Here is an 18,003-nt window from a genome sequence, read left to right as displayed (position 1 = left end):
ACTTAATAGCTGCATTCTTGCATATTTACCAAACTTTATGGCAAGTAGGAGATAATTGTACCTTGTTTGAATGCAAGTGCTGTACTCCATACATCATCTAATGGTTCTCTTCCTGAATCTTCCTTCTGGAACGGAAAACAAGAATCATCCTGTTATCCATTAGAAATCAGTAAGTACACGACCAAACATCTCAAAACTAGAAGATTTCATTCATTGATATTATATATGCGTACTTACTGTTTTCCTTTTATGGCCTGAACGACCTAATCTTCCTGTCTGATGCACTCCACTTTGTTGACTCCTGTTAGCTTTATTTTTATTACTGATTTTCTGGAGAAATAACCACATGAAAAATTATGGATAAAATATATTCACAATGAAGACTTAATTACTAGTGAAGCTAATGACAAACATGAACAAATGAAGCATGTCAAAGTGTCAAACAATTCATCAGATCTCTGGAAACCTACTGCAAACTCTTCATCTTTTGTTTTTGCAACAAATGCATTCCAATCTTCTTGTTTCACATATGATGGTTTCTCAGGTTCTACACCCCTCTCAATCTCTTTCTTAATTTGTAACATTAGCTTGTATTTGTGTTGTCGATAACAGGATGAAATTTTTTTCCTAGTATACTTCTTGTTGAGATCAAAATTAAATCTCTCCTGCAAACATAACAGGTAGAAATTCATAAGTTCTAGAGTTGGCCATTATATGCACAATATGATGGAACTGATCTCATTACCTCACAATATGTAAGGGTAAAAAGTGCTTTATCACAATACACTTCCAAAAACTGGTGCTTACTGTCAAAACATTTAATACTGCTTTGTAGTCTTCAACTGGAACATCTCCAATCTGTTTAAAATTTATAGGCATAAAATGGCAAACATAACTATTAATGGACCTCTTAAACCCTCCAGCATTGGGACCAACTGGATTTCCCTTTTCATCAAAATCCACTGTCAACTTTCTTGCTAAATGCCGACAAGTAATTCGGCTTGTTCTTCTTGTTGCTTTCTTCCTTTTGCCTGTATCAAAATCTTCAGAAAATATTATAAGCATACAAAGTTTACTATAGCTGACCAAACCTCTGGAAAGAAAAGTTCCAAAAATAACAAGAAAATTCATGTCTTATGAATCAAATAATGCACAAATCATTGAAGAGATATATATTTACATTGGGCTCCCAAGAAAGGTGTTGCACAGCTTTCCCGGGCACAATCATAATCCAGAATGATATCTTTGTTGGGCTCAAACGACATTCTGCTCATGGCAACATCCTCCATAGCATTCACCTTGTGCTCAAATCCAGCATTCCCACCATTATGTCGTGGGGTGAACAAGACATCTTCTTGTATATCCAACCGACGCACCTTCAACTTCCGCAATGGATGTTCCTCTTCTACCCCTTCCTCCAATTCATCATCCTCTTCCTCTTGCACTTTTTCATTGTCTCTTTTATTAGTGGTGTCCATGAACTTATGGTTGTCGTCATCTCCACTTGATATTCCAGAACTTATAGATACATTTGTCATCCCCTCAAATACTAACTTGCCTGCTACATATTAATCTAAAATAAATGTCTAAGACAATGTTACGTGAAGTTTATCAAAGATCAACTGAAATTGTTATGAATTACTTTCCTCGTGCTACAACAGCTACCTGAATTTTGTGAGCGAGACCTTCCTTCGGCACCGGATGCTCGTTCTTGCTCAACTCTATCTATAAGGCTGACATCTTGAGAAACCATGTTGTTGTGACACCCTGCCAATATTACAACTGTTGAAAGAACTAAATATAAAACTTGGGAAACTCGTGTAGTGTCAACCAATCAGAAAGCAATGATGCAGATCTTGACCACTATTTACATTATTTTCCCAGAATATATTGAAAACTTTAGAAGGAAATTTGATTTCCCTGATATCTACTGTGTTAAATATATACTTGAAAGAAGACAAGCTGCTAGCATCCTGCAAGATTTTGCCAAGGAGTTTAAGCTATTATAAGTGAATATCCAAAAAGGACCATAATAAATTTCCGCTGTGCAACGAGTAAACAGATACTTAGACATCAACAGTTTGCACAAACATCAACTAATGGTGAAAAAAATTGTCCAAAACATAAAAATTCCCAACGCTAAATGAAGATGCCAACAATACAGTAGAAAACAAAAAATGGTGGTGTAGTATTGACTGAAGTAGGTTCACAGGAATAAAAAGTGAACAAGCTACAATAGCTAATCTGGAGTCCTAAAGAAGATTCCAAAAAAAGAAAATAATATAACTAAGCCTAAAATTAGAAAGCTGTAAATTCACAAAAATAGATTAAACCTAGACAGCTAGATATCTACAAATTGCAAAAATTTATATTTGCTCAGGCCTTGTTGAACTCATCAATCCTTTCATGTTGCATTCCATTATAAGATTTGTTCACTCTTTTAAGATTGATGAAACCAAGTTTACCCCAGGTTCCAGGTACGTGACAGCAGGAGACAAGGGGATGGGTTTCTGCAATGCCAGAACTTTTTATCCAATTTAAGGATGGCAAAGGGGACAGCTATATAAATATAGGGAAAGTTTAAAATATATAAGGAAATTCGAAATGTTCATATGAAAACATGGATTAAGCATACATATGTGCACTATAGAACCTTAACATATAATATTTGCATTCACGAATTAAAATTCATTGCCAAAACATTATTAAATAAATAATAAATGATCCCACTAAACTAACTGGACATCATCACTCACCAATTTTGTGCAGAAATAAGCTTTTCCTTTGGCAAAAAATAGTTACAAGTCATGACTACCTATCTTCTTTTATTCTAGAATTGTACATTTCCATTCCACACCATTTCACTTTATATTACAGATGTATGCAATCATGCTTTTAAGTTTTGATCATTTTACAGCTGAATGCAATTGTCTATTTACCCATTGTTGGAGAAGAGTTATATTCATAGTTACACCACCCTAGGGGACAGGGGAACGGCGGAACGGGGGGACAAGTTTCCAGGACGGGGGGATAGAGGGGCCTTAATTTGGGGACGGTGGGGAGACGGGGGAACAAAGGGGCCTTATTTTGGGGACGGTGGGGGGACAGCAGCAGGGGATAGGAGGGGGTGTGTATAATAGTATATATATACATATGGTACTTTAAATGCTAGTTATGAAAAGATGTATTCCAATACAAGATATAAAGATGTAAGAGTAAATACTTGAATATTGGATGGAATTGGAACATCAAACATTGAACATAAATAGTCAAATCAGCAAATAGTCAACATCAGGACGTCCCCCATCCTCTGCAGAGGTGGTGGACTTTGGTGGCAGCGCTGGGGGCAAGGGGACGGAGTCCCCAAGTCCCCAGTGTGTCCAAGTCTCCGAAACGTGGGGCAAAAAGAGTGGGGACGGATCTTCGTGTTACTATGGTTATATTTGTATACTCGTATTCTACAATTGTATGCTTTCTTTCTATGGATAGTAGTCACAGTCTGATACATTTTATAGCTGACCTGTTCATTCTACAGTTATATGTAATCTAAAAGAATTCATTGTCAATACTCGTAAAGGAAATCTTTTTTTATTTCTTAATTTAAGTAAGAATTTATTTTTAAAAAGGCTGGCCAGCAGGGAAAGTTTAGCCATCTTGAGGATGGTGGGCAACGTCCCAAATGTCTCCTAACTGCCTTGAAGACAGATGCCTCGATGCAAGGCAGTAAAGTTGTTCCAGGAAATTTCTAGTAAAAATGTGCAGATCAAGTATGCTAGAAGACAACCCCGCGTCCCCAAGGTGGGGACGGAGTTTTTACACATGGGGATGCATCCAATAAGGGTGGATTTCACCGATTACAAAAACAAAATATGGAGAGGATGGCTCAACCACAAAACTGCATGCATCTATGTTTCCAGATCTAAATTGCCAATTTGGGTTCAAGATTGGGTGCGGTTAATTTTAGAGCAAGCACAATTGTTGCATCATAAACATACTCGTTGCATCATGCACATTTGCATATTGTTGCATTATATATCAGTGCACATGTTCAAGCATAATTGAGCACATGCTAATTATACATACATGATTAGCTTAAGTTAACTCGGCCGAGCTTTAGTTGAGCCTAATTTAGCCTAGTTGAGCTCTAGTTGATCTTTGATTTGCTTTTCTAACTTTGTTATATGTTTTTTCCTAATTTTAGAGGACTTGTTTTCAATGATGCAATTCTTTGTGCATTATATTTCTCATTCTTCAATCTTTGCTTTTGAGGTATATAGCATATCTTTCTTGTTGCCCTAGTTTGTGTAAGGTGATCATTGTTTGTCATTCGATGTTGCAAGACTCAACATGGTATTAAAGCATGGATTCAGCAAACCCCTTCTCAATCTTTGAGAGCTTTTTTTCTTCAAAAGCGCTATAGTGTCCCTAGAATTACCTTTTTCTGTGGTAAAATAAGTGGGTATTTTTTGAGAACCTACAAATCAGCTCATCTTGGAGAAAAACAATTTTTGGGTTCTTTTCACAACCACAAAGACCATCCATCTGAGTCACTTCCAATTTTCCAAGGTTTGCCATTTTTGTCTGAAAATCAAAAAGAAGAAAAGAAGCTAAAAATAGCACCAAATTTGCAAAATTTGAAAACAAAAAAAAAAAATTGAGTCTTTTCCTCAACCCCAAAAGACTGTCTAGGTATGCATCGAATTTTTCATTTAGTGAATCATTTTGCGAAAATCAAGTTGCATGGGTTGTGTTTGTTGGTTGTTGATTGGTTAAATTTAGCATGATTTTCATTTGGCCATAACTTCTGCATATTCCGTACATTTTTTAAAAAGGAGATATACTTGGAAAGCTGATTCTTTCAAAATTCTCTTGGAGTTTTCTACAACCCTTTGAAGTCCATTGTCGCATTTTTGCTCCCAAGCTGGTATATTTTTGCCATTTCCTTCATTTTTTGTGATTCTTGCAACATTGGAAAGGTCTCTTCAAGCTCTCCAAATATATCCATATTTTTCCCCAACTACGTTTTATTTAGTTTTTCATGTTTTTACATTATGGATGATTACTTGGTCATGTTGGCTCATGGAAACTATTTGTTTGCATTGGATGACTTTGCTTTGGCTGTTCTACATTGATGTCTTGCACTTTGCCGTGTTTGGGCGCACCTTTTACATGCACTTCTCTGTTTGTAGACACACTGAGATGTTGTCACTCATGCATGATTTCTGGGCATTTGCACATTCTATTGTGCTTTATTTTGTACATGTATTGTATTATAAAGTGCCATGAGGGGTTGTGTAGTGCTTTTTATTTGTCATCATACCTTTGTCCAAATTAGTGTCCCTCCACGACAACATCAAATCCTAGTGATTCTTGTCCAATGCGTGTGTGCATTGGGTGCATACATTTTTTCAATTGCAGGTACTTTCTTGTGCGCATTCAAACTCTCCTTCATAGACTACATGGTGACACATGATTTCAATGGACTTGTCATGTAACTCCCTTGTTAGCATCATAGGGGAGGTCTACTGTTGGTGCTAATGCTTACTTGGTTTTGCTTTGGAATGAGCTACATATTCAACATTTGCTCCTATGCACTAGTCGGTCAGTGGTTGTATTTCGATGAGATGGAACTTTTAATTTTGTGGAGGAAACTTATCCTTAATTGATTAGTTCTTTGGACTACTGGCACTTGTATTTTCAACTAGCAGTTTACTCTTGCATGGTTGAAAAGTGTTGTTGGGTAAGTCAAGCAGATTCATGTGCTATCTGTATCTTCAACTACCAGATGATTGTCATTTGTTCATTGTTTGTTGGAGGCACTCATGCAGTCTCTTGTCTTCTCCGTCCTACTCATTATCTTCATTTCAGAGGAGGTTCTTCATTCAACACTAAAACAGTTGTAAGACCTCTGACCAGCAAGTATTACAGCACCAAACTTATACTTGATGCTTATAGGGTACGCCTATATGATGCAGTAATGTGGAGTTACTTATCTGATCTGTTCTGGTGGATTACTTCTCATGCCATGTTGTTTCGAGACTTGATGATGATGTCACTTGATGATCTACACTTATGATGGATACATTGTTGTTAAGCTCAATTACTATGTCCTCTTTATAATTATATTTCATGCTTATGATGTATTGTTTAGGACTAACACATAATTTTAGGGATGTCATTGACGATGATTTAGGTTTCCTAACATGCTCTATGTTACTTGCTTATGTTTGATCTTTTCCATGATGTGTTTGTATGAAGGAGGATGCCGTATTACTCATTAGTGAGACCCATTGATGTTATGATTCCCCCTTCATTGAATGTATCATCTGAAATATTATATGTGTATGCATATATGTTATTGTCTCATCTAGGCGATTATGTAGGTACTAGGCATCACCTCTACCTGGCTTTGCAAGTCTAAGTGTGCCTTTATATCTCTCGATGGTGGTTGAGGGGAGATAACATTAAGGCCCAAAATCATACCTAGCCCAAGTCATTGTCCTAATCTAGGGACAATCACCTAGTATTGTGATTACCCTACAGGACTGTTATGGTGACAAATCCTAATTCATCCAATCCCTTTTGCGTGGGTCTTGGTTTGGCATGAGGGTGTTGATTTTATTAGTTTAATTGTATTTAATGATGCATTTAATGTTAGATTAATCTATGTTGATTAAATCATGTTTTAAGATATATATATTATTTCATTGATTAATTATATTTAATAAATATTGTTATTTCAAATATTAATTTTCCTCTAATAATGTATATCATATATTGATATATTTTGTTATACCTTTTGTAGTTCACCTATTTTAGATGAAATATAAATTTATTTGTAAGTAATAATTTCTATATAGTAAGGAAAACTGATATAGAATGGTATTATAATAAATAATGTTTAAGTTCTTGTGTGTGTGTGTGTGTGTGTGTGTGTATATATATATATATATATGTTTAAATTATATATATGAATAATTTTTTATATATATACTGCTCAGAAAGGCCAAGGCCCTATAGATTACATTAAATTAATAATTTACAATGAATCCGTCCAAGCGGGCACTAGTAGGAATGAATGGAGAAAGAAAACCTCCAATCTTTCCTAGGACTATAGTCCTATATAGAGAACAAAAAGTAAAAGGGGCATACCCCAAATTTCCTAATTTATTGACGGATAATTCATTTGTTACAAATAATTTAATATTCCAACCCTTTATCATGATTTTACTAAAGGTGTTCCTTCCTTCGGATCACATGATTTCTTGTATGTACTATTTTATTAAAAACAAGTAATCGCCTCGAGTCTCTTTGTATCTTGAATCAGTTAACTACTTTTATCAATACATCTTTTACATTTTGCTACCTTTAATATGTAATTTCACGACTCACAAGAACCCATTAGTAGTTAGTAATCAAAAGGAAATAGATAACTTTCTTGATCTAGTGTACCTAGATTTTTTTTGATATTTATATCATAATTTATCATTGCATAGTGATTAATTTCTTATGCATTCTTTCCTTAGTTCCAAATACCTAAGTGTAAACTGTTCACTATTAAGCCTATTAAAATTGTCTATTAGAATAGTTACTTCGGGTTGTCCCTTATTAAGGAAAACTTGTTTGTCCCATTGTTTTGAATAGGTAATAGGAATTCGTATTGATTACATTGCTAAATTTAGTTAGATATTTTGTCATTGTGCATGGCATCTTGGATGTTTAAGTATCGTCTGTTCTCTTGATGTGTTTTCCAACATATAGATTTCTTAGGATTGAAGAATAAATAAGGATCGTGCAGGTTGTTTACTTTATAGCTTACCTTTGATGCAATTAAAAAGGTATATTAGTTTGTTTACATTGCTAGGAAATGTTGGTTTAAGTCTACAAATTCTGAAACGGCCATTTAGTCTACCTACCTATTACCAAATGTGAAATATTGAGGTTAATTACATTAATACTTAGTGTGGTTACAAGGTTACGATAAATACACGAGGAATCCTATATTAAGGGTAAAATGAAGATGATAGAGAACTCCTAATATAGATCAAGAACATGGTCTAAGAAAGTGCCTCCTCGAAATAAAGCAAGATAGGACCTAATTTATTCAAACCTAAAACCTAGATCTAAATTTAGTGAGGTAAAATCTTCGCCATCAGCACCTTTATTAGCCAAAGCATCAGCCTCCTTGTTTCCTTCCCTATAGATGTGTCCTATTTTATATTCCTGAAATTTATCCAAGATTTCAAGAACTACCTCCAACTTTGAATTTAATATCCAATTTGGAGTGTTTCTCTTTCTAAGTGCATTGAGAATTGCCTTCTATTAATATCCTATGTATTCCTACTTTAAGACTTAGAATCAAGCCTTCTTTCAAAGCTTCGAGTTCAACTAAGTTATTGGAAATGATACCAAGGGGTTTGGCACATTTCCCCAGCCATATTCCTACATCATTCTGAATAATACATCCTAAACCTGCATTCCTAGGGTTACTGTTACCTATTTTGCCCTGCCAAAATTTGAATTCAAACATTTGAGCCCATCCAACAGTCATCTTCCATATTTAAGTATTATTTTTAATGCCCAGGAAATATTTAAAAAATAAAAATAAACAATAAAACCTTATGGTATTTCTTTATTTCCTAATTTATTCTGCTTCCCCGCAACTTTCCGCACCGTCAGATCTTGCACAGATCTACGATGGGCGCTTCCCTGCATTTTGAAAATGCATTACCTTTACCTAATGCGGGAAAGCCCCTTTGCGACACGTGGATCAATGGGTCCTTGTTGTTCTTGTGGGCCGCAGAGGGGAGAGCTACTGGCTGAGTTGGCAGTTTGATTGGCACCCGCTTTCCGGCATCATTTGTTTTGTCAAACTTTTTGACAACGCGGGCAAGCGCCCCGGTAACACCTAGCCCATGACGTCACATGTTCCCAGTTGTACCTTCCACCGTCAGATCTTCAAGGATCAATGGCTAGCGCATGCTCGCAATAAGGAGTTGCGAGGAAATTAAACAATGCGGGTATGCACCCTTGCGACGCATGGCACGATGTGACGTCATGGGCCCGCTCTTCTCAAGAGAAATAATAAATTCTATCGTGGCACTTGTCAGAACACGTGGGTTTGAAAAGGCGATATTCTATTGAGCAACAAGATCCACTGTTCGATCTCCCAGGATCAAGGGCTAGCGCTTCCCCGCATTATGAAGTTATGAGGAAATTAAACAATGTGGGCAAGCGCCTCACTGCCGCGTGTCTCTGTGGGACTTATTTCTTGTGTGGGTCGCCAAGGTGGTGCCAGTTAGATGCCAGGTTGTGCTGAGTAGTTCGTGGGCCCAAGAATTTTGAGGGGCAAGCGCAGTATGATAAGATTTTTCCCGCTTTCCTGCAATATGAAGATGTGAGGAAGTTAAACATTGCGGGGAAGCACCTAAAGAACACGTGTCCTTGTGGGCCCAGGGAGATAACGCTATAGTTAGCGTTGGCGGTGAAGACTAGCAGTTATGTGATATCACGGTCAGGGAGTTGCAAGGTGGCTCGATTAGTTGGTCAACCATGTGGAGACCTTGCGAGGTGGCAGAAAAATAAAAGGCTATTGGCCCACGTGGCTCATTTTGGTTGCAGTATTCTGTTGACTACTGATTTTTGTTGATTCATGAGCCAAAAAACGAAGGGAATCGAACTTTCCTGCGCGATCTGATCCCTATAATCAATGCCAACCACTCTTGGGTGAATGTTGAACTCAGTGAACGAAGGAGAACGCTCCACCACCTCTGATCCTATCCATCTACCTAGTCAAAATGGTTTTATGGCGCTGTTTCTATCAGAGCCCTATTTCAACAAAGATCAGATTTCATGGTATTTGAATCTGTGCCAAGGTTGGATTTGCCCTAGATCTGCATGATTATTCTCTGTAAGACTTAGTGGCAGTGGTTGTGGAGTAACTTCAATTAGAGGACATCTCAGTTATGCCTGAACTATAAAGACAATTTTTGTAGATTTTGTTCTGGTCGACTCTTCTCTATTTTCTCTGATGTTGCTCTACAACTTCAGTGTAAATCCCCTTTGCCTCTAAACTGTATGACATTCTGCCTTATCTCCTCCAGCCATTGATGTAAAGTGCAAGAACTATTTGCCTCTCATTGGTGTATTGTAGAGATCTGCAATCTCGCATGACTGTATCTCTTTTGGCCTATGAATGGTATATAAGTGAATCCTCTCTTTCCTTGTGTCATTCATTTGGGTTTTCTGATCTGCATGTGATTGTTAGATTAAAATAAGCATGGATGTGTATATCTTTTGGTGTCATGATGGTTCAATAGTGCATGTATGGGCAAAGATTGGTTTGAACACTCTATTTTGGTGCATCACCCCCTTAGGTTAGAATAGGTAGATTTGCTTCTACGCATTCCTTCTCCCTTTTCCTCTCCAAGAGTAGTTAGGTGCACCCTGATAGTAAAGGAAGCCGGCCTTCTCCGGAGACCCAACCTCATAGTTCAAGTCCCACAACTTGGAGGTTGTTTCCATGTTTCACAATGTTGTCCTTAGGTAAAAACTTTGGACATGGGTGCAAACTTTTGTGACAACAGTTACCTCGTGAAGCCCCATCAAAAATCAATTTAAACCAGCCACTTGGAGAAGGCTCCCAATTATAGAGCGTTCTTGCTGATTTTCTGACTTTAGAGTAAAACATCTAAGGGAGTATAAGATTTTGCCAATTTCTCCTCATATCCACATCCCAATTCGAAAATGATCCTTCTTTATAGGATTTCCTTAAATGATTGTTAGTAACTTCCTAAATGCTGACATCTACTTTATTTAAAAGAGATTCTATATCCTTTTCAGAATTGGTAAAGATTCTTCCATTGCGTTCTTTCCAAACCTCCCATAAAAGGATAGATGGGGCAATTCTCCATTATTTGCTATATACTTTATGCCTATTTTGTGGCCAACTCCTTAGCAAGTTCCATAAGTTGTCTAAAAGAGTTGTGTTCCAGTTAAGCTTATTGCATAACCATTTTCAGCATTGGTTTGAAAATGGACAATTGTATAATTAGTGTCCAGCCGTTTCCAAATCCTTTTCACATAACACACATCTTGAAGGTCCTTCAAAACCTAGTCTAGTGAATCTATCAGGAGTTAGAATTCTATCTTGCAATACTGCCCATAAGAAAATGCCTGCCTTGGGAAGGCAAGCTGGGTCCCAACACAGATTGAGGGATATTTTTGTTTTTTCCCATCCTTATAATAAGCTCATACCCTAATTTAGGGCTATATTTATCATTCTTAGCAGCACCCCAAACTAGTCTATCACTTCTCTCTTTATGATTTGGGACTCTGTTTAGCAAAAAATTCGAATAGTTTTTGGTTTTCGTAAGTTAGGACTGAGCCTGATAGTCTTTTCTATTGCCAACCTTCCTATGTGGCTACCATATAGTCTTTTACATGAGGGCCCCAGAGCTGAATGAGAGTATTTTTTATTGTAATAGGTAAGTTTGCATTGACCGAGGAGGAAGTCCATCCCATAAGTCCTCCCAAAAAAGAGTATCACGACTATCTCCTATATCCCAGGTTAGGTTTTTATTGTTAAGATCTTGGTTTTGCATCATGAAGTTCCAAACTTTAGAAACTTTTGGTGGACTTTGGTACAAAAGAGAGTTAAAGGGTCTGAATTGGATAACTATTTATGATAAATAATTTTTGCCCATTTGCTATTGTGATCTTGATTCATTCTCCATACTAGTTTAGCTCCTAGAGCCTCATTCTGCCAACTTATATTTGTAATGCCTAGGCCTCCAAACTCTTTAGGTTTACATATTTGATCAAATATGGCCAATTTCTCCTTCTCATCTATTTCTTGCCAAAAGAAATTTCTTAATTTTTGATCTAAAGTTTTTTTTAACACCTTTAGGTAGAGGTAAACATAACATTTGCAAGGTAGGAATAGCTGATAAAACAACCTTGATCATAATCTTTCTACCAGCTTTGTTAAGGTACCTCCCTTTCCAACTATCCACTTTCCTATCGATTCTATATGTTACTAAGCTCCAAGTTTTACTATCTTTTGCTCCCTTTTCAGTTTGTATTCCAAGATATTTACAGAAAAATTCCCCTTTTCTATATCCCATAATGTTACAAATGTTCCTTTCTAAGTTTGGGTGGGTATTAAGGAAAAAAAAATCCAATTTTTTTGCATTTACTTCTTGGCTTGAGGCCTTCATATATGTTTTAATAATTTTTTTAAATTGTTGGGCTTCTTCCCTAGAACTTTCTCCAAGTAAGATAGTGTCATCTGCAAATTGTTGATGCGTGATATTATCCACATCCTCTGTAACTTTAACCCCTTTGATTTTACCATCAGTTTGAGTCATTCTTATAGCCCTCTCGAAAGCCTCAGCAATAATTATGGAAAGAAAAGGGGAAATAGAATCCCCTTGCCTTATTCCTCTAGATATACTAAAAAAAACTTTTGGAGTGCCATTGATTAATAAGGATATCTTAGGTGTTGATATACAATTATAGATTAAATTAACCCATTAATAGGAGAATCCAAATGCCCTTAAAGCTTTACATAGAAATCTCCAATCTACCTTGTCGTATGCTTTTCGTATGTCTAATTTCATCAACATACATATATCTTTCATTGTTTGTGGAGAATAGATTAATTCCTGAATGATAATAATCCCATCATAGATGGATCTATTGGGAACAAAGCATGGTTATGGGGAGACCCGTCTGCCCCCGTAAAAGTCACGTCTCAAAGACGGAGACACGTCTCAGAGACTTTCCACATCTCCGGAGACCTCAAAAAAGGTTGGAGACTTCATGACAAAGTCTCCTAAAGTTTCCCAGTTTCCTAATCCAAAAAGTGAAGTCTCCCCTAAGTCTCCTGATAAAATATAAATGTAAAATATAATATTAAATAATTTTATATATTTTAGCCCTCATTTTAATGTCTTTAATGCAAAAATTAAGACCAATGAGATACAATATTGTGATTATGTGAGTTTTGAAATATTTGACTCTATATTAATTTGACATTACTATTATTATTTACTTTAATCTTTTAGTTTTACAATATTACTATTTTCAAATTTTGTATTTAGTATTAGACTCTTTAAACTTCAGGAAAAAAATTGCCGTCTCCAAGTACCCCCGTCTCCTATGTTTGAAAAATTATTGTACCAGTACTGGAGACCTCCAAGTCTCCCCATCTCCCGGTGACCTTGGAACAAAGCCTATTTGTTCTTGTAATATTAGTTTATGGATTACTTTTTTGAGTCAAATAGCCAAGGCCTTTGACAAATTTTTGTATACAGTATAACAAAGAGCTATTGGTCTAAAATCTCTTAGAGATTCTATATTCGATTTCTTTGGGATTAATGCTAGGAAAGTATCATTAATTTCTGTTAGCAATGAACCTAAATTTTTGGTTGCTTTTATTGCCTCCCAAAGATCTCCCCTTATAATATCCTAGCATTTCTAAAATAAAAAGGCTTGAAACCCATCAAGTCCAAGAGATTTATCCAAGCTAAGCGAGAAAAGTGCTTCTTTGACTTCTTCCCTAGAAAAAAAATTATTTAGGTATTTATTGTCCTCATTGGTTAATATACTAGGAATTGAGCTTAGCATTTTGTTTTGAGCATTCAGGTCTGAAAATTCATAAATGTTTGGGATACCTGAATAATATTTTACAAAAGTTTCGGCAATCTGTTTGGGGTTTTTAGTCTCCATGCCAGAGTTATCTTTGATTTTAATGATTCTATTTATGTTGTCTACTTAAAGTACTGGTGTGAAAGAATTTTGCATTTCTATCACCATCGTTTAACCATGTTTCTCTCGATTTTTGTTTCCAGAATATTTCTTCTTCAGTCAAGATTGATTCTTGCTTTTGCAATAGCTCTTTTTCTTTTATAAATTTATTATCATCCATTCCGTTCTCTATAACTTCTTCACTTAGTTTTTTATTTCTTCTTCGTTTTTCAGTTTTTCTTTAAATATGTTATTAATGTGTTCATTATTCCATCTAATTATTTTTTCTTTTAATGCTTTTAATTTAGCTACAAAGTAGAACATTTTAGAGCCCTCAAATTCATCTGCATCCCATCATTGCTTACTTTTCTCTAAAAAAGTATTCTCTACAAACCACATCTTCTCACATTTAAAAGGATTTCTTGATGGTTTACGTTGTTCCTGAATATCTAATTGAATGGGAAAATGATCTAAGCCTGCATATGGTAGAATATAGGCATTCATAGTTAGATTTATGGAACTGAGATCGCCTTTAAGAACAAATCTATCTAATTTCTCCGCAATGTTACTGAAGCCTTTCCTTCTGTTGTTCCAAGTGAAAATTCCATTAGATGTGGGGATGTCTAAGGAGTTCCTCATGAACCAATTTTTGAAATCTATCATAACTTGGGCCTCAACAATCGGGTTCTGTCCGTGGTAGACAAATTCTGGACTCCATCATTGAGGTTCATGAAGTTATTCATTCCCTTGAAGTTGGCAAACAAGAGGGTTTTCTGCTCAAACTTGATCTGTCTAAGGCCTATGACAGGGTGGATTGGGGGTTTTTGGACGTAATTCTTAAAAATTTTAGTTTCAATGCCAGAGTGAGAATGATTATCTCCCAATTGGTTTCCACCCCTTCCTTTGCAGTTGTGGTTAATGAGACCCCCTTTGACTTCTTCAAATCCTCTAGGGGTCTTCGTCAGGGTGATCCTTTATCCCCTATCCTCTTCATCATTCTGGCTGAAGGTTTGGGCAAGCTCATACATTCCAAAAGAAGTAGAGGGGATTTGGTGGGCCTGAAACCTTCTTCAGGTCCCTTGGTTTTCCCTCACATTTTGGGAGGTGAAGCCTCGGTGAGAGAAGCTAGGACTATGAAATGCATCCTCAATACTTATTCCAAGGCATCTGAGCAGCTCATCAACTGGGACAAGAGTTTGAATGTTCTTCTTCAACACCCCTTTAGGCAGACAAAAGAAAATTGCTAGCATTTTGGGCTGTAATATTGAGGCCCGCCCTCCCATTTATTTAGGCCTCCCCTTGGGGACTAAACCTCCTGACAGCTTTTGGGACAATCTCATTGACAGATTCAACGAGAAGCTGGAAGGATGGAAACACATCACTCTAAGTTAGGCTGGAAAAGTGTTGCTGATTAAATCCACGAACTTACCCACTTATTCTCTTAGCCTCGTCTCTATCCCTTCTAAGGTGGCTGATCATCTGGAAGCTACTCAGAGGAATTTCATGTGGTCAGGCATTGATGAGAATAAGAAATACCATTTGGTGGCTTGGGATAACATCTACAAATCAAAGTAGAAAGGGGGACTAGGGATTAGAAAACTGAAACAGTTCAACTGTGCTCTACAAGCGAAACAGATTTGGAGACTCTTCATACCAATGGTGAATAGAGAGATATATTGAAGTTAAAGTATGCTGCAAACCTCAATCTCAAACAATTCATCAGCAAGGATCTTGACCCCGGAGGCTCTAATATTTGAAATGGCCTTCTGAGGATGAAGAGCTTAGCCTTTGAAAAAGCGAAATGGCAATTGGGTAATGGTGAAGATATTAATTTCGAGCATGATGATTGGCTTACATCTGGACCTCTTTGGGATATTAAGCCTTTTAACAAATGGGCTAATGTTTATATAGAAAGATTTGGGAGTAAGGTGAGTGACTATAGGATCCATAATGAGTGGATTGATCTGGCTGAGATGTCCCAGGAGTTCAAGTCGTTGATGGACATGCTTAGGCATATTCCTTTGTCCCATAACAAAGATTCCATTATCTAGGGGGAGACTGTGAATGGCATTTATACAGTGGCCTCTGGCTATGAGACTTTACAAAACTATGGCCCAGCTCCTGTGTGGCCAAAGCCTGGTACCTGGGGCTCATCCCAAAAATTAACATTTTCTTTCGGATTATGCTCCAAAATTGTATCCTTACGGTGGACAACCTCACCAAGATGGGTAATATGATACCCAACAAATGCATTTTATGCAAAAATCATTGTGAGAGTGTTGAGCATATTTTTATCCACTGTCCTTTCATCAGAATTATCTGGTCTCTTTTCCTGTCTTTTTTCAACATGTCCTAGTGCTTCCCATCCAACATTTTGGGGCTCTTTGAACAATGGCACCTTGGAATGTTAGGGATCGACACCATGGCTTTGTGGAACTAGACCTTACCCCATGTGTGCTGGAAGGTTTGGAAAGAGCGGAATTTTCAGGAATAAGGAAACAAAGGCAGACATTGTTTTCCACAAATGCCTTAATGCCTTGATGGAAAACTACACCAAAATCAAAGGCCCTATCCCCTCTCTCGGTACAAAGGGCAAGGACAATAAAAAGAGGGATGGATGCAAATGGTCTCTTCCGCCTAAGGGATGGCATAAGGCTAATTTTGATGGGATGGCCAAAGGAAACCCGAGAAAGGCTGGGGTGGGAGGCATCATCAAAATTGCTTCTGGTAAAGGGATTGTTGCGGTTGCTACCCCCCTTGGAATACAAACTAATCATTATGCGGAGGCTATTGCGGCTCACCATACTATTAAACTGGCAAGAGAAATGGGAGTGAAGTATCTATAGCTGGAAGAAGATTCAAAAAATATTATTGATTGCCTAAATGAGAAGAATAATCCAACATGGACGACTGTGAATATCATTAATGATTGCATTCAACATCTCAAGACCTTCGAAAAAACCTATGTGGCACATGAGTACCGGAAAGCCAATCAAGTGGTGGATAAGCTGGCTAACTGGGCAGTCAAGTACAATGAAGTGGCTAAGTGGACGGATGGATATAATATCCTGTTAGAAATTAATGAGTTAATCGAAAGGGAAAGGATCCCAGGTAGATTGGGTATCATAAAAAGTCCATTATGATTGTTAATGAGTTATGGGGAGTACTTAGAAATATAATGTGTAGATTTATTATGATTGTTAGTGATTTAAGGGGAATGTGCAGAATTGTGATGTGGAAGTACGATAGCACTCTTACTTCTCACATCAACAATATCTATCAACTTATTTAAAGGATCAATTTCGGACAAGAAATTCATAAGGCAGAAAAAAGGTCCAAGAAAACAAGGAGCACCAAAGTTTTTTTGGATCGAAGGGCTTTAATACTGGATATAGAGCTTGCACAGAGGAAGATATCATGGTGGGGGAAAGACACGAGAGGGAACCAGAGGATGAAGCCCAGAAATGGCAGAGACGTTCCAAGATGTGGAAAATTCTGAAAAAGGGGAAATCACGAATTTCATTAAACGGTTCCATGGTTGGAAACCCTCCTTTACCAAGAGTATGGTTAAGAGCTAGAATGAGGGAACAGTTAAAATCAATGGGGTGGATTTCACGGTGATGGAGGATGTCATATCCACTATTACTGTCATTCCCACCGTGGGAAAGAAATTCTACAAAGACAAGAAAATCTCAGAGCAAGGGGTGGTGGAATTCACAAAGGATCAAGAGGGAAAAAGGCATTGGTGAAGAAAGGAACTCATTATCTTCCGAGCTCCATCAAGCTGTTGTGGAGGTTCATGCTGCAAGTTATCATCAAATATATCACCCTCGACACCAGATTTGACCGCCTTTGCACCCACCATTTCGTGTTACTCAACCACTTCAGGTAGGAGGCGAAAATTTCTATTCCCTTCTACCTATACTCTTCTATGAATGAGAACATTAATGATTATCAAGAGAAGCATACTAGGAATCCGGTGCTCCATGAGGCACTTTTATTCTTAATCTATGAATTCTTTAAGGCTAGGGCAATGGGGAAACTAATTAAGAATAGGAAAGATGGCAAGAAGGGCAGAGGCGAATATTTGCCTTTTGATACAGAGGACAGCCTTGAGATGCACACAGATTTGAAGGGGGATGACTCCCCAAAGCGAGGCTCTGGTAAAAAAATCATCAAAATGGAAAGAAAGGAGAAAAAAGCTCTTCCCGATCCCAAGCAGGGCCTTGACACCTCCTTGGAGAAGGACTATAA

The 18,003-nt window shown here is 37.2% G+C and overlaps 1 protein-coding gene across 22 annotated transcripts in view; it reads right to left on the bottom strand.

The window, feature by feature from the left end:
• LOC149578659 (uncharacterized) overlaps nucleotides 1-18,003 on the bottom strand; it is a 112,348-nt gene that overhangs the window by 76,081 nt on the left and 18,264 nt on the right. For 3 of the 22 annotated variants that reach the window (XM_089830756.1, XM_089830722.1, XM_089830784.1), the window contains exons 2-7: nucleotides 1,666-1,767; nucleotides 1,181-1,558; nucleotides 808-1,043; nucleotides 471-665; nucleotides 238-330; nucleotides 62-149 (exon numbers count right to left, since the gene is read on the bottom strand). In XM_089830756.1, the coding sequence (XP_089686882.1) occupies nucleotides 62-149; nucleotides 238-330; nucleotides 471-665; nucleotides 808-1,043; nucleotides 1,181-1,558; nucleotides 1,666-1,767 (1,092 nt within the window). Of the gene's footprint in view, nucleotides 1-61; nucleotides 150-237; nucleotides 331-470; nucleotides 666-807; nucleotides 1,044-1,180; nucleotides 1,562-1,665; nucleotides 1,783-18,003 lie in introns of all 22 variants that reach the window. The other 19 variants (XM_089830776.1, XM_089830728.1, XM_089830794.1 and 16 more) reach the window with 10 other exon arrangements.

The sequence above is a fragment of the Cupressus sempervirens genome, chromosome 1 (assembly GCF_028749045.1).
Source record: "Cupressus sempervirens isolate cs-2001-9-10 chromosome 1, ASM2874904v1, whole genome shotgun sequence".
Taxonomy (NCBI): domain Eukaryota; kingdom Viridiplantae; phylum Streptophyta; class Pinopsida; order Cupressales; family Cupressaceae; genus Cupressus; species Cupressus sempervirens.
The sequence above is the reverse complement of the archived record's forward strand: the minus strand, read 5'-3'. Positions and strand labels throughout refer to the sequence as shown.